The 27,996-nt window shown below is 37.7% G+C and overlaps 3 protein-coding genes across 6 annotated transcripts; 2 read left to right on the top strand and 1 right to left on the bottom strand.

Annotated features, from left to right (window-relative positions):
• Positions 1-63: 63 nt before the first annotated feature.
• LOC130567949 (serine/threonine-protein kinase pim-2-like) lies at positions 64-21,844 on the top strand. 3 transcript variants are annotated; one of them, XR_008964664.1, is made up of 12 exons: positions 64-335; positions 1,381-1,710; positions 2,989-3,159; positions 3,319-3,480; positions 3,710-3,801; positions 3,937-3,987; positions 4,169-4,520; positions 4,620-4,760; positions 4,983-5,076; positions 15,187-15,276; positions 15,438-15,718; positions 15,968-16,796. XR_008964664.1 is itself a non-coding variant. In XM_057356523.1 (10 exons), exons 1-9 carry the CDS (start codon positions 218-220, stop codon positions 5,072-5,074), a joined length of 1,509 nt encoding a protein of 502 aa, XP_057212506.1. In that variant the 5' UTR covers positions 64-217; the 3' UTR covers positions 5,075-5,076; positions 21,581-21,844. The 3 variants fall into 3 exon arrangements, 2 of the variants coding, with proteins under 2 accessions (XP_057212506.1, XP_057212497.1); XM_057356523.1 differs by lacking the exons at positions 15,187-15,276; positions 15,438-15,718; positions 15,968-16,796 and adding an exon at positions 21,581-21,844; XM_057356514.1 differs by lacking the exons at positions 15,187-15,276; positions 15,438-15,718; positions 15,968-16,796 and having other exon boundaries at positions 4,983-7,612.
• On the bottom strand, positions 20,580-22,944 carry ufc1 (ubiquitin-fold modifier conjugating enzyme 1). The gene is made up of 6 exons (XM_057356579.1): positions 22,782-22,944; positions 22,491-22,558; positions 22,320-22,383; positions 21,851-21,927; positions 21,365-21,455; positions 20,580-21,277 (listed from the first exon to the last, which is right to left on the bottom strand). Exons 1-6 carry the CDS (start codon positions 22,902-22,904, stop codon positions 21,197-21,199), a joined length of 504 nt encoding a protein of 167 aa, XP_057212562.1. The 5' UTR covers positions 22,905-22,944; the 3' UTR covers positions 20,580-21,196.
• Positions 22,836-27,835, top strand: si:dkey-71l1.1 (uncharacterized protein LOC569883 homolog). 2 transcript variants are annotated; one of them, XM_057356536.1, is made up of 11 exons: positions 22,836-22,951; positions 23,074-23,313; positions 23,723-23,921; positions 24,013-24,080; positions 24,246-24,338; positions 24,572-24,673; positions 25,316-25,421; positions 25,566-25,688; positions 25,805-25,881; positions 25,971-26,073; positions 26,234-27,835. In XM_057356536.1, exons 3-11 carry the CDS (start codon positions 23,777-23,779, stop codon positions 26,371-26,373), a joined length of 957 nt encoding a protein of 318 aa, XP_057212519.1. In that variant the 5' UTR covers positions 22,836-22,951; positions 23,074-23,313; positions 23,723-23,776; the 3' UTR covers positions 26,374-27,835. The 2 variants fall into 2 exon arrangements, with proteins under 2 accessions (XP_057212519.1, XP_057212527.1); XM_057356544.1 differs by lacking the exon at positions 22,836-22,951 and having other exon boundaries at positions 22,977-23,313.
• Positions 27,836-27,996: the final 161 nt, after the last annotated feature.

Below are 27,996 nucleotides of genomic sequence, written 5' to 3'. Positions count from 1 at the left end.
TACATACACGTGCGCAAGTAGTTCAGCAAGCAAGCATTGTTACGTCATATGTTCCAACAGCCTGCGCGGAGAGCGAAGCAGATTATAATCAAATCTTGAGCTGTGCTAGCGGTTGGTTGTGTTATTTGTTGCTAGTCTGATAAAGTACGAGTGTTCGAGTGATAATCGGAGCGAAAGCAAGGACAGTCACCGAAAAGTGGAAAGGCGGAGTGTGAAAATGCCGAAAGCGAAACACACAAAGGTGTTTGCATTTCAGCACCGAACATCAAACAACAACATGTCCACAGAGGAGGTCACCGTGGAGACAGCGGCAGCAGACATGTTGACACCACACGGTAAAATCAACTACATTTTTGTTTAATTTAAAAGAAAGTAGGATGAACTCAATCTGTAAAATATAAAATATACAATGTTTACTAGTTAACGTTAGATTAGCATTAGCCACGACTAGCGCTCCAACGTGTCTTGCAACATTTTGGCTTGTGTTCAGATTAAGTAATTTTGTGTAATTCACATAAGAGATGTTTATGTGACTGTTGTCACACACAGTGGTGTTGTAGTCTAGTTTTTTTTGTAGTGAGTATACTTTAATCCCCCAAGCCTACTCACCCGTCCCAGATCGACACCCATGAGCACCACCACACTCACGAATGAATAGAGTATGCCTCTATATGTAATCAAGAGCATTCGGAAAGATTTACATTTGTCTCTCAGCCAGTTAAGAGTTTCATTTAGCCTTAGATGTTATATGTATACAATCCCTAAAGCACAGGTTTTATCAGCTGGCAATTTTCAATGCACATGTGTGATCCATGTGAAAACCCAGTTATTAAGTTATTTATTTGTGATATACTATTTCTACATAAAAACCACCCTGCTAAAAATAGTATTACATAAATTCTAGTGGTTTTTAAAATACCATTATGAACCACAAATCTTAAAAAAAATGTCTTTGGCATTAATGGGTGTTCTATTGATTCCCATCTGCATCTATTGTGTTTTGGGCAGGGTTTCTATTATTCTTTCAGCAACAAAATGTAAAGAATATCCTGTGAAAGTATAATATTTAGATTTAGTTAGATTTTTTTTGTCTGACTAAGGCCATGTCAAAGACTTACACAGTAAATCATATTGAAATAAATGGTTAAAATCAGACTCTAAAGCTCATCAATAACTAGATTTTTAGCCTTGTTATCACACACTGGGTCACACTTATGAGTGCAAGTTGCATATATTATTGACATTGATAGTTAACTATAATAATTAACAAAGACATGATACGTTTCTTATTTATTTGATTCACTAACTAGCAATTGCTCATGTTTGACCTGTGCTCACGGATGGTTTTAATAGTTTATTGTTTGTTCTTCTGTGTTTCAGAACATGTCAAACAGAAGAAGCATACAGAAATCCGTGGTTTCTTTAAGAGGACCTGGAAGGCTGTAAAGCGTCCGTTCCCCCACATCCACACGACCCAAGTGGAGCCCATAGTGCCTCCACTGCTGCTGGATGCATATCCATCAGAATCAGACATGATGTCAGCGGCATCTACGTCCGGCCTTCAGCGAAAAGTTGAAGATGACATTGAAGTGGTCAGCGTTAGCGGCGAGTCTTTGCAGTCAGCTGACCTCTCAGCAGAAGCCACAGAGAGTGTGAGCGTGAATCGCACTGTGGAAAACAATACAGAAGGTGTGGAAAACAACACAGAAGGTAAGATACACATGAACATGAACACTAAGGTGGTGTTTACATTAACCAGTTGTCGTACAAAAATGGCGTTTTAAAACGAAAACGATCCTCGTTTATACTGCCGTTTCCACATGCGTTTTAGAACAAATCTGCGTTAACACTACACTACCGAAAATGCATGTCACATGACCATTCAGACATGCTGGGCACGTGCACATAAATGTAAACAGTTGTATGGGCATACATAAGTTGGTTGTTGATGACAGTTGGTTACTACGACCAGTACAAAATGAACATGATGGCGAGGAAAAGCAAGGACGTCTTCGTGTGGATAACGTTAGATGAGTTAATCCATGTTATTAGCCTTTTTTGATTTCATTCGGCGCCAAGCAGACCGATCGACAGATGACATCGCAGTACTCAGAGCACGATTTAAAAGTATACGGCTCTCGATTCTCTCTCGCGTTGCTGTAATGTCACCTTGTCGATCCGTGTATGCAGCGCAGCTCGAAGTTAAACAAGCCTGTTGTTTACACGGTCCTTGCGAGGCTGGTCATTGTCGCCTTCAGGCAGTGTTGCCAACTCTTTTCAATGGAATGTAGCTTTTTTTTATTGCATCAGTGACAACAAACACAATGCCAGGGGTAAACGGGGACAAAAATATAAATATGTAAAGTTACAAAATTAGAAAAACATCATGTGAATGGCACAACGTTACAGTTTTAAGGGCTTTTGGGTTGCTGGATTCAATGAGAGTATCTAGGTAGGACTTGAGATCTTTACAAAAAACAAAAAAGTATGGCTTAACACCTTGAAATTTACACGTATGTAATAAGAATTTACCAAGTAGAATAAAGAGGTTGATCAAAAAATATTGATCTTTTACATTCTTATCAAAATTATGACAACCAAATAAAATATCTTTGTATAACAAAGAAAAATTTTGTAAGAAAGAAGAGCAAATAAAAATACTAAAATCATTCCAAAACAAAGATGCATATGTACGTTCCCAGAACTAAAGCCTGCCCGAAAAGTCGCTAAATGTCGCCAGATGACGTCACGTGTTAAATTTGTATTTGCCTTCTTGCTGTTTTAATGGGCAAGAGCAGATGTCTGATGTTATGCCATTTTCAGATAAGAATATAACTTTTATGTTCTGTGATTTACAAGCCAAATGCTCAATAATGACATGCTTTCTTGATTGTTTCTTGGTGTATTTTTTAGCTTAAAACCGCTCATGTTTGATCTGTGCTTACAGATGTTTTTTAACAGCTTGCTGTTTGTTCTTCTGTGTTTCAGAACAACATGTTAAAAAGAAGAAGCGCACAGCAATCAGTTGTTTCTTCAGAAGAACATGGAAGGCTGTAAAGCGTCCGTTCCGCCAAAGCCGTGAGACTCGAGTGGAGCCGATCGTGCGTCCACTGCTGCCGGACGCATGTCCATCAGATTCGGCTGAAAACAACACACAGGGTAAGAGTGCACATCAACTAGGAAACTAGGGCATAACGGCCAAATACACAAAAATGACGTGTTTGCCAACTGATGTGTGTTTTGACTGTGATAATCACTAATGTGTGCTGAGCTCACATATGTTTTTAATAGTTTTCTGTTTTCTCCTCTGTGCTTCAGAAAAACATGGCAAAGGGACCAAGAAGAAAAGAATCTTTGATTGCTTTAAGAAAAGGCGGAAGGCTGGAAAGCGTCCAGACATCCAGGAACACGACAACCGAGTGGAGCCGATCGTGCCTCTACCTGTGCTGGAAATACGGCCAGAATTCGAGCCGAGTCATGGTGAGTCTGTCTGTCTATTATTGCATGTAGTAGTAATTTTAATTTCACCTCTCTTACAGTAACCACAAACAATAAGCATGGCTTGTCTGATATTTACACTAGAATTAAATGTTTTTAAACGACTACTTTAAGTTTTATTTTATTTTTGTCACAAGCACTGCGGTTGTCATACAAAACGATGAAAGGGCCTGGCATATACAATAATATCACATTTCTTTGTGTTTTTCAGGTTTAGAGTCATACTGCAAAGAGGGACGTTATTTGGGATACATAGGCTTTGGAAGGTTTTATGAGGAAATTCGTAAATCCGATGGCAAAAAGGTAGCACGTTCTTAGTGAATTAAAAAAACGTTTTACGCTTTATGTACATGAGAGATTCATCTTCATCTCTTGATCATGATTAAAACATGTTGCATAATCCTTTTTTAATCATTGTGTTTTTCTTTACTTTTTTAGGTCTATGTCAAGATGATAACCAAGCATGAATACCAGCTTCAGCTTTATCTTGTAAGTTAGCAACATGAACTTATGTTTAGTTGTTTAATTGCATACAATACGATACAACCCTTTTAGTTAACAAGAAAGAGACATGAAGTAGACAATATAACCTCAGAAAGGTTTGGGCTGAAATGGCTCTTTTGATCGCTGATGAAAGCCACATAACATTTTTTCCAACTCTTTCCTCTAGCCCGGCCATTCCAGACCTTTACTTAGAGAAGTGGCACTGTTGCTTCAGATGCAACAACAACCCGTAAGTTCCTACGTGTTACCGATGCTGGAGTGGTTTGATGAACCGACCTACACAGCCATCGTTTTGGAGCACCCGGATCCCTGCGAGACACTGGCAACATTCATAGAGGATCATGGAACGTTGAAGGAGAAAACAGCACGCACCTTAATGCGTCAAGCCGTATTAGCAGTGCAACACTGCATTGACCACGGCGTCTATCACACCAGCGTTTGTTCGAGAAGAATGCTGGTTAACAGGAACACCCTAGAGCTGAAGCTGTTTGACTTCGGCTGGGGTCAGAGGTTAAGTGGTGAGTTGGCGTTGTGTGTTCCTGTATGTTCAGGAACTTTTAGTGTTCTTCGTATGAGACCTACTGATGTGCTCAACTCTGAATATGTCTTGCTTACAGATGCACCAGACATTCGTCCACCCGTGGTGATAAAGGAGCGCATGTTTATCACCGTTGGCAACCTGGGTGTGATCCTGCATGAAATGATTTTGGGGTGTTTGCCTGGTGGGAACCCAAAAGAACAATGCCCCCTATCCGGAGGTAATTGAGAAATACGTTGCATATAAAGATTCTCACATGCAGTAATAGACAGAAGGAGCTGAACATTTTTAGAGCGAGTACTCTAAATGTTTACCAATGACACCTTGGAGTTATGTCATCAGAAATTTGATATTGTTCAATTTAGGTTGCATAATATGTTGTGAGAACACATATTTACCTTGTGGTCATGACTAACCAGCTCTATTCTTTTAACTTCTACAGCATGTGTTCATCTCCTAACAAAGGTTCAAGAGATAGATGACCGCCTCACACTCGAGCAGATGATAAACCACAGCTGGTTTACTATGGATTGAAGGTACAGTATCAGGGCTGTCAGTTTAGCATCGCTATCAGCGGTGAGGCCCATGTCCACCAAAGCATTTTTCCTGCCACCTGCGTATTTTTTTAGTTGCTTTAATGGTAGCAATACTTGTTTTTCCACGCTCGGCGCCCCCGTTCTGTTTTTTCCCACGCTGTAGTAATTAGAAATTATAATTAGTACTGTATGTCCCAAATCATAGTATAAATTGAGTATTGTCAAAGTACTCAGATTATCTACTGTTTCCGGTGAAAATTCAATGTGTAGATCCGTAAACACTTAATTGGCTGACATTACTAGGGTTGCCACCCATCATCTAAAATACGCAATCGTCCCGTATTTGAGAATGAAGTGACATGAAGGGGTTTTTAATCAATACGGGACGGAGTTTGTCCCGTATTTCCGAGTTGTCATCAACGTCCCATGCAAATCATCCTACCTGCATTTTGTGAACAAAACTTGTCCTGTTCTACCCCTGATTGGGTAATACGCGCCTCCATCATGGGTTTGCTTAATACTGTCAGGTTCCGGTCCAATCAGAGATAGAGGTAGGTGGGTCTCTTGGCAGAGACTCGATTTAAGTGGAGGCAGCTCCAGAATCAGATACCCCCACGTTTGTGGTGTTTAGTCAGTCCCTAAACTCACAGAACAGTTCCATGAGCAGAAACATATGGCAAGCCGAATTAGCTTTTAATCATTCTCAGGATATGCATTTTTGATATCAACAATTCAATTTTTACTAGTAAAAATTATAATTCTTGATATCAAAAATTTAATTTCAACTAGTAAAAAACGTAAATTTTGATATCTGTAATTGCATTTTTACTAGTTAGATGGTACAATAGGAAATGGCAAGCCGAATTAGCTTTTAATCATTCTCAGGATATGAATTTTTGATATCAACAATTCAATTTTTACTAGTAAAAATTATAATTCTTGATATCAAGAATAGAATTTCTACTAGTAACAATTGCTATTTTTGATATCAGTAATTACATTTTCATTAGTAAAAATGTGAATTACAATGACGTCATCACTCATTGTATGTGTACACTCAGAAATGTGTATTCTTGATATCAAAAATTGAATTTCAACTAGTAACAAACGTAATTCTTGATATCTGTAATTGCATTTTTACTAGTTAAATATCACAATAGGCTGCCATTCAAATTCAATTTCAGATATCAATAATTCATTTCTTACACGTTAAAAATCTTATTTCAGATATCAGAAATGCAATTCTTACTAGTAAAAAACATAATTTTTGATATCAAAATGTAACTTGTTACTAGTAAAAATGCCAATTTTGATATCAAGAATTCAATTTTTACTAGTTGAAATGCTTATTCTTGATATCTGTAAATGAATTTTAACATGTTGCATTTGGTATTTCTGATATCAGGAAATATATTTCAGATATCAATAAATCTGAGAGTAATTGTAGATATCTAAAATGGCTTTCTTACTAGTAACAATCACATTGTTGATATCAAGAATTAACATTGTCACTAGTCAAAATGTAATTATTGATATCAGAAATTGGCATTTTTACATGTAGTAATTCAATTGTTGATATCAAGAATAGACATTGCCACTAGTAACCACACAATTGTTGATATCAAAAATTATGTTTTTTACTAGTAAGAATTGCATTTCTGATATCTGAAATAAGATTTTTAACATGTAAGAAATGAATTATTGATATCTGAAATTGAATTTGAATGGCAGCCTATTGTGATATTTAACTAGTAAAAATGCAATTACAGATATCAAGAATGACGTTTTTTACTAGTTGAAATTCAATTTTTGATATCATGAATGTACATTTCTGCGAGTGATGACGTCATTGTTGATATCAAGAATTCACATTTTTACTAGTGAAAATGTAATTACTGATATCAAAAACAGCAATTGTTACTAGTAAAAATTGAATTGTTGATATCAAGAATTATAATTTTTACTAGTAAAAATTGAATTGTTGATATCAAAAATTCATATCCTGAGAATGATTAAAAGCTAATTCGGCTTGCCATAATTACTGATATCAAAAATAGCAATTGTTACTAGTAGAAATTCTATTCTTGATATCAAGAATTATAATTTTTACTAGTAAAAATTTAATTGTTGATATCAAAAATGCATATCCTGAGAATGATTAAAAGCTAATTCGGCTTGCCATATAGATTGCGTGATTGTTGATATCAAGAATTCACATTTTTACTAGTGAAAATGTAATTACTGATATCAAAAATAGCAATTGTTACTAGTAGAAAATCTATTCTTGATATCAAGAATTATAATTTTTACTAGTAAAAACTGAATTGTTGATATCAAAAATGAGTATCCTGAGAATGATTAAAAGCTATCAATAGATTTCTCATTTGATTGGTCACTTTTAACATGCAGTCACCTACAGTCTATGACCTGTCTTACCTAATGAATAGTGTATTACCTTGCCTTAGCTCTGTGTTAGTATTTTAACAAGTGACATTTTGATTTCTTACATACAGTATGTCAACAAAATTCATGCTATATAATATAGTTAAACTTACATTTTATGTATGACCTATTTAAATTAGAATTTACTATAATAATACAATGAAATGTCTCCTGGAATCATTTAATTTGAGTTATCTAATAAAATTGGTGATACCTATTTGTATAACCAGTTTTATTATTTTCAAAACGAATAAAGCAAAACAAATAAATTATTTAAATTACATTTTAGAGAGTACATACTAGTTATAATGTTGTAGCCATTTAATGCTTTCATTTGATAACAATTTCATGAAAATTATTAACAATACAAAAGCAATTGTGAATGCACATTACCAAACTATTAATTTTTTTACTTCCTGTTAAGATGCCAAATATGTAGATCCATAAAGCCAAGGGCATACGTAACACTATAACCCAAGTTTAAAAACGGACAAAAATTTATCGCGTTATGCCAAATGATGACGTTTCTGTATGGTAGCATATTTTTAGCAGTTTTTGAATTTAAATGCAATTTGCAACATGGCAATGCTGTATGTAAAATGACAATTCATTTATGTCTTTAAATATACATTTAAAATAACCATATGTGCAACATTAGGTGCAAAATGGAAATTCATTTTACATTTGTCAATTCCTACACTACTTTTAAGTTGCAAAATTAATACTGGATTGCCATTTTGTAAATTGCATTTCAAATGTTTCCATAGTTTCTGTACAATGGGTAAGAGACAGGTCGGAGACTGTAGGTGACTGCATGTTAAAAGTGACCAATCAAAGGAGTGGAGAAATATGCCATTGTCCCGCCCCCAAAGTCTCAAAATTCAACTCGACGAGCGAGCAAGTGTTGAACAGTTGCGAGAACACGCGGATACTATTCTGCACACTCGCGGAGCATAAATTGTTCTGCACGCTTGCATCACGCGAGTGGTTTTCATGTGCGCAAATTTGGCTCTCACTAAATACTTGGTGTTTCGAGTCCGACTTCATCACGTGGCTGTGTTTTTATTAATTAAGACATAAATAGATTTACTTTACAAAAAATTGTGTTTTACTTAAGATTCTATTAACATATTTACTCATAGGTGTAATTTGCGGGTGGGATGGCTGGAACATGTCCCCACCACTTTTTGGAAGAAATTAAGAAATGCTAGCGGAAGGTGTGTATTGTTTAGGGGACATTAATATCTGAAACGTGTGGAAAACGCAGGATGGGCCACTTTCTTATGGCGTTATTTTAATGACAAATGTCGCGAGCACATTATTACAAGGCAAGAGCGCATTAATGTAATACGAGCGCGCGAATCTCTCCGCTCTCATGCCGATTTCCTTTGCTCATGCACAAAACTTGACACGCGCTCCCAATTATACGCTGCTCTCTTATGAATGTTCTCTGCTGTCGCTCAGTGAGTGTGTGCGCACTCAAAATGCATGCCGTGGTACTCTTGCTCTCGAGATTTCCTCCTGTGTTTTCTGGGATTCTGTCAAAAGTAGTCAACCAATCAGGTATAGGCTTCCACGGCGGGCCAATGAAAATGCGACCTCTTACATGGCATCTTATTGGTTGAAAGTGACTCGATGTACTCAACGACGCAAGATGGATTCACCACGTTCTCAGGTAACAATATTAATATATTTGATACAACATTATTAATCAAATGTATATTAGAAATGAACGGGGCGTTAGTGGTCCTCATGCATGTCATACACTAAACATAGTATTGTCAAAATAGTACTAAATTGATTACAGAACTATTTAGATTGGTGTCTTAAGTTAGCTTTATTCTAAAATAATATTTACTACAAGTAACGGTACATATCAAAACAATAATAGCAGTGGAGTATGATCTTCCCAAGATGGCAGCGTAACATAGGGCATGACGTAGGCTTCACACTCTTTAATTATCATGGTGACAATTTTAGATTATTTTAGCATTTTATTTTATAGTAACAGATTTGGAATGCATTTGGAAATATCATATAATATTCTATACCTATTTGGTTATGCATTTAATGCATTTGCAGACAGACACTGTAAGTGTTCCAGAAGTTCAAGGCATAAAACTGAACTTCTATGCAATATACCAAACGCTCCCTTACCGTTCATTTCTAATATACATTTGATTAATAATGTTGCATCAAATATATTAAAATTGTTACCTGAGAACGTGGTGGATCCAGAGGCGTATTAAGACCTCATGGTGCCCCTGGGGGCCTATAGTTTGCATGTATGTATTCACATTAGGGGGACAATGGAACAATGTACAGATTTTCAGGACATTGGGACTTTAATTCACCAAAGTGGCATTCACCAGATTACAATGTATAGCAAGGTTATTTATAGACATAACATGAAACGTTATTATTACTATTTTAACTGCTAGAGAGACGCACTAAACAGACGGGTTTCAATTGCACATACAGCAATTCAAACGCTCTTTTTAAGAACAGTATGTGTATATTATTTTTACAGACTCCTAAAGGATCACATAAGTACTGCGATAAAAGTGTACTCCACTAAAAAGTACACATGAATTGATTGCTATAGTGATGACACCGTTCTTCACTTGCACTTTAAAACGCAGGTTTGGACCTTAAATAGTGCCCTTACCTCCACGTACTATTAGCATACATTATCGGCACTATAACGTTACCAGTTTATTTCTGACGCATGCCATGTATATATACCTTTATTAATCAGTGCTGCATTTTTCGTCGCCGCTACAACAATGCGCTCTGCACCGTTCCCACTTCTGTCTGTTTGAATCTTAAAACGACTCGCCTCATAACACTCACTTGTGATTGACTGAACGTTAGTTCACTCAAATCTATGTAACAAACCAGATAACACGGGCGAGAATGTTGGCGGAGGTGTGTCGAAATAGTGCGGGGGACAGAACCATTTTTATCTGAAGTGGGGGTATTCCCGCACATTGTGCCACGCCTATTTAGCGCAGATGCGTGACCTTACGTCTTAAAAAACAAGTGCTTATGTACATTTATAAAAATGTTATTTTGTATTGCTGGTTTATTTGGTGCCCCTAAAGTCTTGGTGCCTCTGGGCACTCGCCCAATTGCCCATATGGTTAATCCGCCGCTGGGTGGATCCATTTTGCGTTGAGTACGTCGAGTCACTTTCAACCAAAAAAATGCCATGTAAGAGGTCGCATTTTCATTGGCCCGCCGTGGAAGCCTATACCGGATTGGTTGACTACTTTTGATAGCCTATAATCCCAGAAAACACAGGAGGAACTCTCGAGAGCAAGAGTACCAAAGGATGCGCGAACGCACGGCAGGCATTTTGAGTGCGCACACACTCACTGAGCGACAGCAGAGAACATTCATAAGAGAGCAGCGTATAATTGGGAGCACGCGTCCAGTTTTGTGTATGAGCAAAGGAAATCAGCGTGAGAGCAGAGAGATTTGCACACTCGTATTACATGAATGCGCTCTCGCCTTGTAATAATGCGCTCGCGACATTTGTCATTAAAATAACGCCATACTTTCTCACCATCTCCCATTGCTCACACTCGTAATTTATATTTGCTGAAGACAGAGAGCCGCGACTTCAGAAACGCGGCCAGTATAAAAATGTGTGCATCGTCCGCACTCACGGTGCTTGCTTGTGCATCCAGTGTCCAAGCACAAAAACGCGTAAACCAATCAACAAGTGACTTTTTAGTCGTAGGAATAAACTGTTTTTAAGTGTAATGCACCGCAACAGCCAAGTGACCTTCCCCAAGTGACAGTTTGGGAAACACATACTGTGAGAGCTGGGGCACGTTCAAGCTCAAACCGGTGCGCAATGTTTTGCTACGGTTTTCAAGTTGAACGACACGTTTCCTGGAAACGGTGTGCAACTATGTGAAATGGGTTTTGAGATACAATAGCTGTGTCTCTTTCGTAAGGCTGCGTCCTTGTGTCTACCATTTCATAAGGCTGTGTCCTCCAGAGGTCTCATTCGAAGGCTGCCATGTCATCGAGGCTGTCTCGTTTCATAAAATCAGGTAGGACTCTCCGGAGGCACCCTTCAAATGCGACTTTCTTTCACAGGAATTTGGAGGATACATGAGCTGTATCCTCCGTTGCTGGAGATAACCCACAATTCTTTGAATAAACGGCAACAGCTGCACATTCAATCAAATATGTGGTGTTTAAATGTGAACAGTTTACAATTTGTGTCACGTTTTTTGAATCTCAGCAGGCATATGTAGTAAATAGGTTTACAAGTGTTTAGTGATTTTTAAACGTTTTGAAACAGTAAGGCAATACATTTGTTTAACTCTTTTGGCATTGTTTAGGGTAGAACGTAACCAACTTTTTAGCTCTTAAAATCATGTAGAAATCATTTTAATTAATTTGACAGGTGTGCGAGTGCAACGTGTTGTCATAGCAACATGGTACTTCCTGTTTCCTTTTCTGCCAGTATGTCCTACGAAGGACGTCTCGTTTCATTCTAAGTTGAGAATCCTCTGTGTACCGCACCCTTTAGAGGATGAGACCTATGGAGGACACAAGGACGCAGCCTTACGAAACGAGACACAGCTACAGTGTTGCCAACTTTTCAATGGAAAATAGCTAAAGCCTGCCCGAAAAGTCGCTAAATGTCGCCAGACGAATATACCATAGACTACAGTTGAGCGATCTGCTGTGATGTCACATCAAGTTGAATTGTGGGATATAGAGCAGCTTGAAGTGTACACATGAAGTAGTCTCGCACCCTCTGTGAAAATCGAAGGAACGAGGGTCTGTCCATATAAACTTCCCTCATTCACTTCACGAAGTGGAACACACTTCAAAATGGTGGCGGGGATTCCCCCGAGGGGTAGTGCTTAGGGAAGTTCGCGAGGGTCTGTCCAAAAGTGAAGTTCAGCCCCGACAAAACGTATCTCATCCACGCGTCAGTGCGGTCTGAACTGAATGTGCTGCTTCTCACTGAACAGAGTAGACACAGAGAGAGGCGGTGCTGCACTGGGAAAGCATAAACTCGGGCTGCGTCCGAAATTGCCTACTTCCATACTATATAGTAGGTGAAAATGAGTATGAGTCATGAATAGTATGTCCGAAACCTCAGTATGCAAAAAACAGTAGGCGAGAAATACCCGGATGGTCTACTACTTCCGCCGAGATTCGTGAGTGTGGATCGGATGGACACTTATCTATCCCATGATGCCACGGGAGCTGAGCAACGGTCAAATTTCAAAAGTAAATCAAATAAATATAGCGGAAAACTTTAAGGCGCACGTCCGTTTTTAATGTAAGTGCCAATAAATTAATTTCTTGTGACTAAATTGTTTTTATCAACTCTCACGTGTAGGTTGTTGTCAATACGTCATAGGTCAAAGAGCATACGGATCACATGACCATAAAACATGGCAGACGCAGTATGTCCGAAATGTATTCATACTACTCCCACTCATACTATATAGAACGTACTGTTTTGACGGCCGATAGGTAGGTACTTATTCAAATTCACTACGTACTGTCACAGTATGCGATTTCGGACGCAGCCTAACTCTCGAGGGGCAGTAGAAGTGAAGCAGAATGTTCCGCTAAGTCTCCAAGGCTTATTCAGAGAGTAGCTAGATTTGTCGCTAGTCGCTTTTTGAAATACAAGTCGCTAAAGGGGTTTGAAAAGTCGCTAAATCTAGCGGCAAAGTTGCCAAGTTAGCAACACTGTGTATATAAACCACGCGATATTAAAGAGACAGCTCGCACAATGGGTCGAAGTAAAGTCGTTTACAAATGTGCCTGCTGCAGCTCACAACAATTTGAAGAAATGTATTTTGCAGCATTAAACACGTATTTATACCTTTTTCATCAGGCTCTGAAAATTCTTTAAAAAGAACACAAAGAATAGCCTCTTGCGTCATCAGAACAGGGTGTTCAACGTGCCACCGTTTCAGTTTAAAAAACGTTTTGCAATCTTTTATCGGGGCTGAACGCAGTTGCGTCGAAAAGCTGAGTAGCCAATGAACGGACCGGCCACTATATATGATAAATATTCCCTACCAGTTATTACAGAAACAGTTTAACACAGTATTGTTTTTGTCATCTCTGTCCCCACCACTTTTCAAAACAAAGTTACGCCACTGTATTTACTGACATAGCTATAATTTAGTAAGTCTTAAGCAAAGTAATCTTTATTTGGAGTACTAATTATAAATAAATAAATAAATACATAAATGAAAAAAAAGAGTTGTATATTGTTGTGTGTGAGTGTTAATGATGATGCTTGGTTGTAAGTATGTCCCAGTGCATGCATACTGTTTTGCTACACACTAAAATGTATATACTTTTCCACAACAAAACCGTATACATTTAGGGCATAGTATAAGTAGGTGCAGGGCCATTTTCTATGAACATCTAAATTTTGTCAGGACTTTTAGGGAAAACACTCGAAACAATTCTTACAGTATATCTGTGCATGAATGCCAGTATACCTATTTTATTAGATGCATAATGTATATTTAGAAAAAAAATACTACATCACTTCCATCAACTGTTAGTTTTCTAATATATTCCACAACAATTCTTTTCGTAAGAGTGAAAATTAAACTGATAGCTACGATTTAGATACCTAAATATATATATATATATATATTATTATTTTGCACTGTTTTAATATACAGGATTTGTGTACGTCTATTTAGTCATGTTAAATTATTATTGAATGTGTTTTTTTTCAAAGGTTATGGTGTTATTTATATGTATTTTTGGGGGTCCTGCTAGGATTCTCATCTAGGGTCCAGAAACGGCACTGAGTAGGTGAATTGGAATGAAGCAACAGTGTTAGAGTTGTGACTGTAAGCCTCTTTCACCCTAGAGTAAAGTCAGTATGTACATTAATGACAATCTGGGACAAATAGCATGTAATTTAATCTTAAACCATGCGAGTTTTGCTCTGTGCCACAGCAGGATTTTGAGTCTGCAGTTGCGTATGAGCACGGCTGACACACGCCACCTGTGTCTTTTCAATAAACAATGCGTTTGTTTTTTAAAGACTTGACACAGTGCTTCTAGTCCACTTCATGTGATCCCCTTTAGCTGTTCTCTAGTTTTGTTGTTATGTGAGCTTGTGCTTCCCTGTGTCCTCTGCTGGAAAGGGGACGGAAACCAGTAGCTCATAGACACACCAAAACAACCTATTTTTTTTCCCACCCACAAATGGACATTTAGAATATAGTATAATAAATGATCTGTGGTGTATTTTGAGCTGTGCCCCATGGGTGCCTTCGCCCATGTCATCAGCACCCCATCTTTTCGAAATTCAGCCTCTTTACTAGAGGTTATCCTCTACAGGGAAATTCCAAGATTAGCCAAACAAAGTATAGTGTAGACACTGGTAAGATCTTTCATCTTCAAAGCTAACAATAACGTTTGAATTTATGCTATGATAAACCTTGCATAATTTACAGAATTCAGCTTTTAGCTGATCGTGATGAATTCTCATTGTAACCTTTGTAAACACAGCTAACTTTTTCGATCAGATAGCCTTGTGTTGTTTCTAGGCAGACAATTAAAGAACGCGACACGCAGATCTCTCAGAAATCCTAGAGGACGACCTCTGACCGCTAACGTGTTTTCAGTTAAGTGTGCTTTATGCATTAGACGTTCAGCCGGCAGTCTGTGGGCATGACGTCTAAGGCTGAGACTGTACGCTTCCTGTTCGGCCTCTTGCAGACGTGGATGCCTCCATAGGTGAGTGAACTCCACGTAAGAAAGTTATTACACATCGCTCAGCACTTAAGTTCAACCTCACTTTGTTAGATATCATAGTACCTCAATGCATCTTGTAAGTTTTTATGGCCTCTTAAAAAGTTGAAGTTCCAGTTGCAGCAAATGATCTGGTTTGTTTGCAGTGTCACTTCCACATCTGGGAGGTTTTACTCCATTCAGCCTCGCACACCAAAGGCTGCACATAAAATCAATCAAAATGAGTGGAGTTAAAAGAACAAGGTCTATTGTTTGGGATCACTTTGATATTCTGAAAAACAACATTGTGATGTGCATGGATTGTGACCAGCAACTGACACACCACAAAACACTGTTTCAATGTTGCGACACTTGCGCTCCAAACACCCTCAGGAAGCTGATGCACATACATGTGGTGGAGGTGAAACATCTGGTGTAGACGGACAAGGTATGTATAAAGTATTTTACATTAAGTATTTTGTGCCTTTAGAGCTAGTTAATTTAGCATTCTTCCAGATAATTCATCTGCATTGACAAAAATGCAAAAGCACAAACAGAATCAATTAAATTTTAGCTTGAGAACTATTTTAAGCATTATCTCTACAGTGCAATTGTCAAATATGTCGGCCTAAAAAGCACACCATTACAGATGATATCTTGACTCACTGATTACAAATTTCAATCATTTTATTTTCAGCAAGACAAAAAGGTTGTCTGGTGTTGTACTGGGAGTTTTGAAGTTCCCTGAAACCCACACAGCAGAGCATATGAAAGAATCTTGCTCTCTGAAGAGAATGTTGTCACAGCATCAAAGCTAATACCTACTGTATTGTCAGAATGTTGTTTCAGAAAATCAATGAGAAAGCACACAAATTTGCACCACAAACAGCAATTGACCTCACAAATAACCTGATCACAAACCTAAAACATTGCTTCGGAGGAATAGAATCCATAAGGATGTTGGCCGAGACCACACTTATGGATCCCCGATTTAAGACTGTTGCTTTTGGCAGTGCTGTCAACGCTGATGCTGCAGTCAAGGACTGCATAGCTGAATGCAGTGCAGTGATACATATAACAACACTGCATCCACCAGACTCACCCCAGCCATCAACTTTCAGCAGGAGGACAGGGAGACGGAGATGACATCCTATGGGAGCTCTTGGACAGCAAGGTAAGTAAAACTCAAAAAAACGTTCACTGCAGATGCAACAGTTGAAGTACAGAGATACTTGAAGACCCCTTGTGTTAACAGGACAAGTGATCCACTCGAGTTTTGGGCAAAACACCAAACTTCAATCTTCTATCTTGCCCAAAAATATTTGTCAATACCTGCAACATCTGTGCATGAACAAGTTTTTTCTAAAGCAGGAGAAGTGTTGTGCAAAATGAGAAATTGTTTAGGACTAAAACACTGGAAAAAATTCTGTTTTTGAATAAAAACTCATAATGCTATTGCTGGTTTGTTTTGTTCTTGTCACTTTCACTTGTCGCTAGCATGTGCTGTTTCGAACGCTCCAAAACTATAGCTGTGTCTCGTTTCGGAAGGCTGCCTGCCTCGTGTCCTCTGGAGGTTGCATGCGGTATATAGAGGATCCTCAAACTAGAATGAAAGGAGACATCTTTTTAGGACATACTGGCAGAAAAGAAACAGGAAGTATCATGTTGCTGTGACAACACGTTGGCTCTCACCTTTCAAAGGATTTCTACCTGATTTGAAGACATGAAAAGTCGGTCAGTTTCTACCATAAACAATGCCAGACGAGTTCAAGAAATTTGCCGTTTTCTCTTACTATTATAAAGGTTTAAAAATCACTTAACACTTTTAGGCCCGGTTTCACAGACAAGGTTTAAGGCTAGTCCCAGACTAAAATGAATGTGTGACCTGTCTTAACTGAAGAAAACTTGCTCAGAAATCTCTTAAAATATATCCGTGCCATTGTTTTGTCTTGACATGCACACCAGTAATGTATTCTTTTAAGGTATTTTTATAAAAGCAACATAAATATCTTAATTTAACTAAGGCATAGTCCTGGCTTAAGCTAAACCGTGTCTGTGAAACCGGGCCTTAATGTCTAGTACTGAGGTAGTTAAATGTAAAAAATTGTCAACTGTTTGCATTTAATTGAATGTGCAGCTGCTGCTGTTTATTTTATAAAGAAGACGCTGGTTCGTGGCGACGCAAAGAATTGTGGGTTATCTCTAGCGACAAAGGATACACCTCATGCGTCGGAGTGTCCCACCTGCTTTTCTGAAACGTGACAGTAATGACCTGCGGATGACGCAGCCTTCCAAAACGAGAGACAGCTAGTGAACCATTTTGCGAAGCAATTGGTTCATTTGATTTGAAGCTTTGAAAAACTTTGTTTCTCACATCACTACTGCACCCAGGAGGAATTTCAAGAATGAAGCATGTAACTCTAATTCTCTAATTGCACATCTTAACATCAACAGCTGTGTTTTGTTTCGGAAATGTGGGGTATATGGAGGGTCCTCAACCTAGAATAAAACGAGACGTCCTTTATATAACAGGTTACTATGGCAACACTTGCACTCTCACAAAGTTGTTTTAAAGGTGCTGTGTAAATTGTATATAGTGGTGTGGTTGCGAATTGCAANGTGACTTGTAACTTGTAATGGAGTAATTTTCACTGCAAGGTATCTGTACTTTTACTTAAGTATGGTTTTCAGGTACTCTTTACACCTCTGGCTAATACCTACTGTATTGTCAGAATGTTGTTTCAGAAAATCAATGAGAAAGCACACAAATTTGCACCACAAACAGCAATTGACCTCACAAATAACCTGATCACAAACCTAAAACATCGCTTCGGAGGAATAGAATCCATAAGGATGTTGGCCAAGACCACACTTATGGATCCCCGATTTAAGACTGTTGCTTTTGGCAGTGCTGTCAACGCTGATGCTGCAGTCAAGGACTGCATAGCTGAATGCAGTGCAGTGATACATATAACAACACTGCATCCACCAGACTCACCCCAGCCATCAACTTTCAGCAGGAGGACAGGGAGACGGAGATGACATCCTATGGGAGCTCTTGGACAGCAAGGTAAGTAAAACTCAAAAAACGTTCACTGCAGATGCAACAGTTGAAGTACAGAGATACTTGAAGACCCCTTGTGTTAACAGGACAAGTGATCCACTCGAGTTTTGGGCAAAACACCAAACTTCAATCTTCTATCTTGCCCAAAAATATTTGTCAATACCTGCAACATCTGTGCATGAACAAGTTTTTTCTAAAGCAGGAGAAGTGTTGTGCAAAATGAGAAATTGTTTAGGACTAAAACACTGGAAAAAATTCTGTTTTTGAATAAAAACTCATAATGCTATTGCTGGTTTGTTTTGTTCTTGTCACTTTCACTTGTCGCTAGCATGTGCTGTTTCGAACGCTCCAAAACTATAGCTGTGTCTCGTTTCGGAAGGCTGCCTGCCTCGTGTCCTCTGGAGGTTGCATGCGGTATATAGAGGATCCTCAAACTAGAATGAAAGGAGACATCTTTTTAGGACATACTGGCAGAAAAGAAACAGGAAGTATCATGTTGCTTTGACAACACGTTGGCTCTCACCTTTCAAAGGATTTCTACCTGATTTGAAGACATGAAAAGTCGGTCAGTTTCTACCATAAACAATGCCAGACGAGTTCAAGAAATTTGCCGTTTTCTCTTACTATTATAAAGGTTTAAAAATCACTTAACACTTTTAGGCCCGGTTTCACAGACAAGGTTTAAGGCTAGTCCCAGACTAAAATGAATGTGTGACCTGTCTTAACTGAAGAAAACTTGCTCAGAAATCTCTTAAAATATATCCGTGCCATTGTTTTGTCTTGACATGCACACCAGTAATGTATTCTTTTAAGGTATTTTTATAAAAGCAACATAAATATCTTAATTTAACTAAGGCATAGTCCTGGCTTAAGCTAAACCGTGTCTGTGAAACCGGGCCTTAATGTCTAGTACTGAGGTAGTTAAATGTAAAAAATTGTCAACTGTTTGCATTTAATTGAATGTGCAGCTGCTGCTGTTTATTTGATAAAAAAGACGCTGGTTCGTGGCGACGCAAAGAATTGTGGGTTATCTCTAGCGATAAAGGATACACCGCATGCGTCGGAGTGTCCCACCTGCTTTTCTGAAACGTGACAGTAATGACCTGCGACCTGCGGAGGACGCAGCCTTCCAAAACGAGAGACAGCTAGTGAACCATTTTGCGAAGCAATTGGTTCATTTGATTTGAAGCTTTGAAAAACTTTGTTTCTCACATCACTACTGCACCCAGGAGGATTTTCAAGAATGAAGCATGTAACTCTAATTCTCTAATTGCACATCTTAACATCAACAGCTGTGTTTTGTTTCGGAAATGTGGGGTATATGGAGGGTCCTCAACCTAGAATAAAACGAGACGTCCTTTATATAACAGGTTACTATGGCAACACTTGCACTCTCACAAAGTTGTTTTAAAGGTGCTGTGTAAATTGTATATAGTGGTGTGGTTGCGAATTGCAATCAGTGGCTGAGTACACCGCTCACCCAAACCTGATGATCACCAACAGTCCTGTTTTCCCTGGACATAAAGCCATTTGAGAGATAAGCTAACCTAAAAAACGTATGTGCAACAAAAAGAAAACCAACGTGCAATAGAAAATAATAATTATGTGCAACATAAAAACAAACAAAAAAGAACTATGCACAAAAGAAAGAAAATGTGTGTAAATGTTATTTCTTAAAGTGGCCCTAACACACGCGGTTTCTGCCAATCTGATAATAATCTTGAGTATCTTTAGAGAAGTATTGCATACATCGTATCTTGGAAGAGTATTTTGTTTGATCACATTTATAAAAGGTAGATACAGCTGTACGATTATTTCCGAAAGCATATGGCGCATGTGGGGGGAGGGGTAGGCTGAACTAAAGCACGTGCGCACCCATTGCCAAACAAACAGACATTAGTTTCACTCACCGCATGTGGTTCATGTCCGGCATCTTTTAGTGCTGGGACGACTCCATATATCAGTTTCAAACGATCTCCAAATCCAGCGTTACATCCACGGTTTATATAACATTCATCATCCAAATGCAGTGAACTAAACAAACACCTGAACTTCGCGAACACCTTGTTACGAATCTTTTTTTTTTTTTTTTAAAAAAAATCTGAAACCTGTACGATCGCTGGGGAAGTGTATCTAGCACAGAAATACTACGTAATACGCCCAACTCGTTTTTTGACAAGTTGACCACGTTAAGCATGAGAAGTCCGCACGTTTAACATTGTAAAGAAGTCAGAATGCATGACACACCGTTGCACCACCCCTTTAAGAAATACTATTTATTCTATAACAGTAAAGCAATTTTTTTGTAATTCCTGAAACATTCATGATATTGTCTTAAAATAGCAACAACAGGTCTGTTTTGATTTTTTTCTTTTTAAAAGTTTTTTTAGTGGTATTGATTTACAGTTCTTTCACCAAGGGTCTGGTGGTAATTAGTCCAACCGCAAGACATAAGAAACTGTGAATTTCAGTGAAGTTAATGAAATTTTCCCAGGGGCATCCTGTTTACTGGATTAAACAAAATAAATGTAAATGTAATCGAATGCATAAACAGTACCAATCTACTCCTGACTCTGATGTCACATCAGACTTAAGTTAACTCTACAGATTGCTTGTCACCTCAAAGATGTTTTCCATAAAATAAACATGGTCCCATGTCAGTATGCAAGGTTTTACTGATGAAAAGCATACACATTTCATTTAATACTGAAAACACTATAATAGATATCTGTACAAATGTCAAAGGTAAATCTGATGTCCATGGTTTTTGTGAGACTGCAAAACAAAAAGTTGAAGTCAGCTGTCATTTACGTTCACATTTACACTGTTAAGACATAGGTAAATGCTAAATCCACTTCTGTTTTAACTGTTTTGTTGATCTTTATGTTGAATGATGCCTTTAGCAATGAGGTCCGGAATCTCAACTGCAAGCCATGGTCCAAGCTTAAAAAAGACAGAGATTGGTTATTACAATGAGGCACAGTAACTTGCATAATTACAGAGAAATACACAATATTTTAGGCAACTTACTCCCAAAGCCATAAGATGGGCCAATCCAAACTTTGGTACATTTCTTGCCCACAGTGGTTTGAAGTGATCTGTCAAGCAGATTTTGCCACCTCTATGACAAAAATGGTTTTGAAAGATCAGAAAGGTACATAAAAAATTGACAAATAACTTTAATTCTGTCATTTTTTACTCATCCTCTTGTCATTTCAAACCTGTATGACTTTCTTTCTTCTGCAGAACACAAAAGAAGATATTTTAAAGAAAGTTGGTAGCTGAACAGCACTGGACTCCATCACTTCTACTGTATGGACACAAAACCAATGCAGGTGAATGGTCCAGTTAACAACATTTTTCAAAATATCTTCTTTTGTATTCTGCAGAAGAAAAAAAGTCATACAGGTTTGAATTGACAAACCTTAGTAAATGCTGACAATTTTTTTTGGGGGGGTGAACTATCACTTTATGATATAGAAGTATAGATGTCTAAATGTATGAATCACAGCAAACCTGTACATCTTTGCCGTCTTTCCGTCTAGCTCTGGAATGGCCACTTCGGGTGCTGTGGCTGGATATGTAACTGGAATCTGGACATTATGATAAATTAAGTTGCTCAAGACAAAAAACTATGCCATCTGTATTTGTATAATATATAACATGAAGATAAATGGGTAGTTAGCATGTCTATGAACTATTTATATGGTCTTTACCATCTCAAATCATCCATTTGCCTTTCAATTGTAAAGGTGTCCGTCAATTAATGTAAAGCCATGAAAACTACATGCATTACTATAAATATGTGATATAAAAATTGTGTATTAAATTATCAGAATCAGAATCAGAAGAGCTTTATGAAGTAACACCAGAATCAGAAGAGCTTTATGAAGTAACACCACAGGGCATTGCTGTCATAGCTTGAAATTTCATGAAAACTACCCAAATATCACTGAATTCTATTTGTACTTTTTAAAAATCTTACATCGAATTCCATGTCAAACTCATATTTCAGAAGCTCGTGGATATACCAGCATTTTCCAAACCACCTGACGTTACACAAACAAGACGCATTAAGCTTACTGATATGAACACTCGTCAAAAACTATATCTATGCATTCAAGTGATAATCCGCTAAAACAGCAAAAATACTGACCTTGTACCCTCTTTGTTGGACTCTAGGCGGAACCAGTCATTATCAGCTGCTTTGTTATTTTCAACATACTTAAAAAAAAAAACACGTCACATTACTTGAATAAGTGTGAAATAGATGGATAAATGATAACTATATAGCGTGTATATTTTAAGCCAGTACTAAAAAACATTTTTTACTTAGTTAAGACATTGCCAGCTCTCTTAAGTAATGACACGTATCTTAATTCATTCTTATGGCTAACACTCTTGCTAGCTTTATGCTTGTTTTTGTAATTTGTAAAATAATACTTACGTTTATTAAGGCTAGATATTCTTCTCGAAGCCTCTGAACCCATAATTCTTTGTCTCTTGGTCCTGAATTTGTTTTTAAAAGCGGTATGTCCGAGACTACTTTTCTAGTGGCTTCATCTGCCATGTTGACTGTCAGGAGAAACCGGAGCGTGCGTGCCACATGACGTCACGGTCTGTTATTTAACATTAGATTTAACATCTTTCGTGTTTTTAATCACACAAATGTCACATTTTAATATTTATAAAATGATATTTTTATTAATCAGCTTAACGTATGATTTCATATGTTTTAGCGATGTGCGGAACTATGCACGACAGTTTGTATCTGCACGGAGGTATTTTGTAGCTGCTCTTTAAGAAATGACCGCATTGATCAGCTGCTTCCGCCGCTGGAGTCTCCACTAGAACTGTCATCACATCCCTCAGCATCCTTTCACCTTATTCTCCTCCAGCGGTTATTTGGTTGCTTTTAGGATACAGTCTTTGCATATGAAGTTATCATTTATTATTTGCACAACCCACATTTATTCAGCGTAAGTAGAAACGATACACACGTTACAAAGTAACGTTATGTGGGAACAAAATGATCCCAATTGCATGAATATATATGGACTATTGTTCAAGACTCTTTAACACATTTAAAGCGTACAAATTATGAATATGCAAATGATGTCGATTCGTGAATTCTTAACTTGTGGAATTAAGTGTTATTTACCATTTTTCTATATTTAGCCATATATAGGATTAGTTATTTTTCTTTATTTTAATATTTATATTACATTTTTATTAATTTATTACTTTTTATGCAGATTTTTCTTCATGTGGAATGAGCATCATAATATTGAAATAACCAACATAGCAAGCATCATCTCATATTATGCATGTATGTATTTGTATTGATATTAGTTTTTATGCATATGCATTGTTGTTTTTTAAATATAGTTTAGGAGATCAGGTTGGGAGAGTGTGGCCCTCTCTTTTGGCTTGTTGGTTCCCATGGGCAGTGTGCTGGCCTTGTCATCCCGTCCAGGGCGTCAGAACTCACCCTTTCCTGAAGACAGACCACTATCACGGTGGGACAGGAGAGATGGACGGCTGCCTAACCCGGGAAGCTTTGATGGCCTGCACCGCAACTGTAAAGGTATGAGTTATTTTTAATACCTTATGAGTTATTCTTAAATTAGTGTTTATGGTTTATCAGATTGTAATTGTAATAGCTTGTGTCTATCTAGATGTTTTTCCACAGCAGATTGAAGGTGTAAAACTGGCGATTAACAAGACTCTCAGCAGTTTTTTCAAGGTTTGATTATACATTTTGTTAAGTTTAATTTCAGTGATGAATTTGATTTTTTTAAATATTTTTGCTATTTAATATATATAGAATATAGAAACATATATATACAGTAGAATATATATAGAAAACAACTGACTCATCTGTGGATTTTGTGGATTTTTCTGATCTCAGGTCAGCCACACATTTCACCTCAGTGCTGTTGCACCATCCAGTTATCGCTTTCACGCTGAACACCTGCAGTCAGACACTGACTGCAAAGAAACAGTAAGAGAAATAATAGATATGGATACCTTACACTATCTCTGTTCATATTAAATATATATTATACATACACATTTCCCTTTTACTTTTATATAACTGATTGAGGTACTAATGATTGAAGTATTGATTATCATGCGAAATGTAGGTAGAAAGTACTCGGTACATATGAAAACGTATCTTTTAAATGTATGTGTTTTCCTACATGCAATGAAATGGTCTCTGATCTCTTTGTTAAGGGCTCACCTATGCTTATTGGGGAAATTGACTCGTCTGGCAGCTTAAACGCACACTCTTTGTTTCACTTAAGCGAGAAGATAAGAGCTAAAGCTGTATTTCAGGTTAGTATTTTATTCTGGGATTTTAGATTCAGCTAAAAATAATGTGCGGTCATTGCAATACTTAGTATTTAATGCTAAGCTTACATCACATGACCGCAGTTTGAAGTTATAGCTGCACTCGGCTACATTATACTATTACTATCTAACCTGCTTATAACATTCCTCTGTTGTCTGATATCGGTCACAAAATGAGACCTAAACAGTTTCAACAAGTGAAATTTTCTAAATCACAATTAATAAGCTCTCCTTGTTATTTGTTATTAAACATTTACTTAGTAACTTTGAATCAAAGTCACTGAGTGCAGCTGTGACACGTCAGAGGGGACCTGGCCCTCCCGGCTGAGACTGGTTTCTCCTGAGGTTTTTTCTCCATTTATTTATCATTGGAGTTTGGGTTCCTCGCCACAGGGCCGTGTTGGCTTGCTCACCGGGTGACTGCTATATTAGATTAGCTTAAAAGTTCTGTAAATTCCGTTAACATTGCTTTATTAGAATGATCTTGCTCTACAAACACCATGCACTGCACTGTGTTTCACCCTTTCTGTGTTTTCTGTTTTTCTTATTTTCTCCTGTAAAGCTGCTTTGGAACAATGCACATTGTGAAAAGCGCTATATAAAAAATAAAATTGAATGTCTTTGCAGACTCAGCAGGCTCAGTTTGTCACGTGGCAGTTTGAGACTGAATACAGGGGCAGTGACTTCACAGCAGCAGTTACTATGGCCAACCCTGACATTCTGAGAGAATCAGGTATGATCATGTGAGTCCTCATTGGACAGCACAGGAATGTGCTATAGTATGATCAAAGCATTCACTTCAATTTCTATAGCTGCCCTATAGTTGAGGGTCTGTCATTGTTTAACTCTTTGCCTTTTCGTTTATATTTTGCAACAGTCATCATGGTCGCACACTTTCTTCAAAGCGTGTCCCCACAGCTGGTACTGGGGGGAGAGCTGGTGTACCACCGTGGTCGGGCAGAGGAAGGGGGCATACTTACCCTGGGTGGCCAGTACTCAGGTTTGAATGAATGTCTGCTCTAGATCAGTGATCAGCAGTGACTTTGTGACCAACTGGTTTACATAAAATTTCCTGATTCTTTAAGTAACCTGTGACATCCAATCTTTCTGTCTAAGGGCCAAATTGGGTGGCAACATTAAATGCCGGTAAAGGAGGTGCACATGCTAGCTACTACCACAGGGCAAACAAACAGGTATGCGGTTGAAAGATATGTTCATGCATGTGATATTTACAATGTCAACAGTAATAGTAATGCTGCAGTTGTTTATGTAATCTCGACAGATTCAAGTGGGAGTGGAATTTGAAGCGAGCACTAGGACCCAGGAGACAACATTCTCTTTTGGTTACCAAATGGAGCTTCCAGAAGCTAAAATGGTTTTTAGAGGTAATCTGATGAGATCATTTGGAGTGCATCATGGGAACAGTACATTCATTGACCCTAAAAGAATAAATTCACACTTTAATGTAAAGTCTTATAAATGTCTATTATAAAAATGATTCAAAGTGTACATATAATAACGCCCGTTTATTGTATATGTTTTTAGGAATGTTGGACAGCCGCTGTATCATCGGTGGGGTTCTGGAGAAGCGGCTCTGTCCCCTACCTGCAACCTTAATAATGGGCGCCTTTGTAAACCACAGAGCAGACAAGCTGCAGGTCGGCCTTGGAGTCAATGTAGGTTAAATATGAACCCTAAGTCAATAGAAGAACTTCCAAAACCACCTTCACGTCTGCCCAGTCGGTCCACTACAGACTCCAGAGGAAATAGGCAAGCTAACCAAAGCCTTGTTTGCTCTACTGGACAGTCATGGTGTTCATGGCAAGCACAGATGATGGGTTTGGATTCCAGCTGATAGGTTACACAAAGGCCTCTGTCATTTTTTGGATGTTACACTTTCGTCCTGTCTCATTGGGTTTGATGTTTGGAACATAGAAGATGAGCCGCAGATAACTTGAGGATTACTCTGAGATTCTTTCATTTAATGAGAGGGAAATACACGTTGGATAAAATGTAACAGTCATCCTGCTATAAACAAATTCTTCTTGTCACAAAATTTCGAATTTGACTGAATTTTTTGTAATAAGCTTCAAAAATATTGCTCACTCGAACATGTATGCCATTGAAACATTTTAAAGTTATAATTGATCACAGGCAAGTTTCCACTTAAAAGTAGTAGATTATTAGGCTGGGGCTAATCATATAATCAACGAAAATGTTCATTAATGGAGATTTGTTCTTATTAATATTGTACTGTTAATCCCAGGCTTTCATTGTGAATGTACACCAGAACGTTTTCCATTTTTGAACTTGAAAAACACCAGACTGACATCAGAGCTGTGACACGGTGGCTCACAGGAGAGGAGGGTTTGAATCTGGGCTGCATCATATTATGACCCCATTCCTCCTCATTACACTCTATAGGTGGTTAATTAGATCTAAACAAGAAAAATAAGTATATTTTATTTGAATAAGTATGCAAATAAATGTAAGACCAGTACAGCAGTACAGTATGCAAATGTTCTGTTGACTATGTTTAGAATGTGGAGTGTTCATAAATGTCAATGGGAGATTTTTCAACATTGATGTTTGACGTTGATTTAAATTCAAGTTTACATAAACCAAATATAGGTTTAGACTAAAGTTAAATACAGTGAAAACTGTAAAAATGTGTATGCATCTTGTACACAAAACTCTATGCGTTAAAGAGATTCCTCCTTCTGTTTTTAAAACACATAAATGGAAGGAAATCATTTTCATAGCTAGTCATGAGGAGAACCTGGCTACAAGCAAATAGATGACGAATATTTTATAGTTCAAATAAAGATCAAGTACCTTCATTTTCAAAGTGTTACGCAGCTGTTACTTTTTATAAGGAGATCCATGATTCTATCATTTATTCTTAGTCTTTTTCTTTGGATGGTAAATAAAGTGAATGAGGAAATGATAGTGGTGTCAAATCTGTCAATATAAGGCATACTCCTTTTTTTAAATGAACAAATTATTTATATGGATAAGACCCAAAATGCATTGATCATTAATTATGTTGTATTTATTTATTTGTTTTGTTTGTTTGTTCGAATGTGCTGCTCTATTTTAAATAAGCTTGTTCAACCAATATTTGTTATTTTAATGGAATAAAACTGTTCCTACTTATATCATGAAGTTTCCTGTCACATTTTCTTAAGGTAGATCAGGTCAAAAATAAATATAGCTATACATGTAGTCAATGATTTTGAGATGAGAATGCTTATCTTATTTTTGGCTTGAGTTCCTGGGTGGAGGTTCAGGAGGTATACAGGTGAGAT

The sequence above is a fragment of the Triplophysa rosa genome, linkage group LG2 (assembly GCF_024868665.1).
Source record: "Triplophysa rosa linkage group LG2, Trosa_1v2, whole genome shotgun sequence".
In the NCBI taxonomy this organism is placed as follows: Eukaryota; Metazoa; Chordata; class Actinopteri; order Cypriniformes; family Nemacheilidae; genus Triplophysa; species Triplophysa rosa.
The sequence above is the reverse complement of the archived record's forward strand: the minus strand, read 5'-3'. Positions and strand labels throughout refer to the sequence as shown.

Excerpts from the sequence above, each read along its gene's own strand:
- si:dkey-71l1.1 (XM_057356536.1), top strand. The coding sequence starts at position 23,777 with ATGGGCAGTGTGCTGGCCTTGTCATCCCGTCCAGGGCGTCAGAACTCA. Across the intron at positions 25,422-25,565 it reads TGACATTCTGAGAGAATCAG|TCATCATGGTCGCACACTTT; the intron begins GTATGATCATGT and ends ATTTTGCAACAG. Across the intron at positions 25,882-25,970 it reads ACCACAGGGCAAACAAACAG|ATTCAAGTGGGAGTGGAATT; the intron begins GTATGCGGTTGA and ends TAATCTCGACAG.
- ufc1 (XM_057356579.1), bottom strand. The coding sequence starts at position 22,904 with ATGGCAGATGAAGCCACTAGAAAAGTAGTCTCGGACATACCGCTTTTA. Across the intron at positions 22,559-22,781 it reads AATATCTAGCCTTAATAAAC|TATGTTGAAAATAACAAAGC; the intron begins GTAAGTATTATT and ends TTTTTTTTTAAG. Across the intron at positions 21,456-21,850 it reads AAGACGGCAAAGATGTACAG|AGGTGGCAAAATCTGCTTGA; the intron begins GTTTGCTGTGAT and ends TTTTTGTCATAG.
- LOC130567949 (XM_057356523.1), top strand. The coding sequence starts at position 218 with ATGCCGAAAGCGAAACACACAAAGGTGTTTGCATTTCAGCACCGAACA. Across the intron at positions 1,711-2,988 it reads TGTGGAAAACAACACAGAAG|AACAACATGTTAAAAAGAAG; the intron begins GTAAGATACACA and ends TCTGTGTTTCAG. Across the intron at positions 3,988-4,168 it reads ACCAGCTTCAGCTTTATCTT|CCCGGCCATTCCAGACCTTT; the intron begins GTAAGTTAGCAA and ends TCTTTCCTCTAG.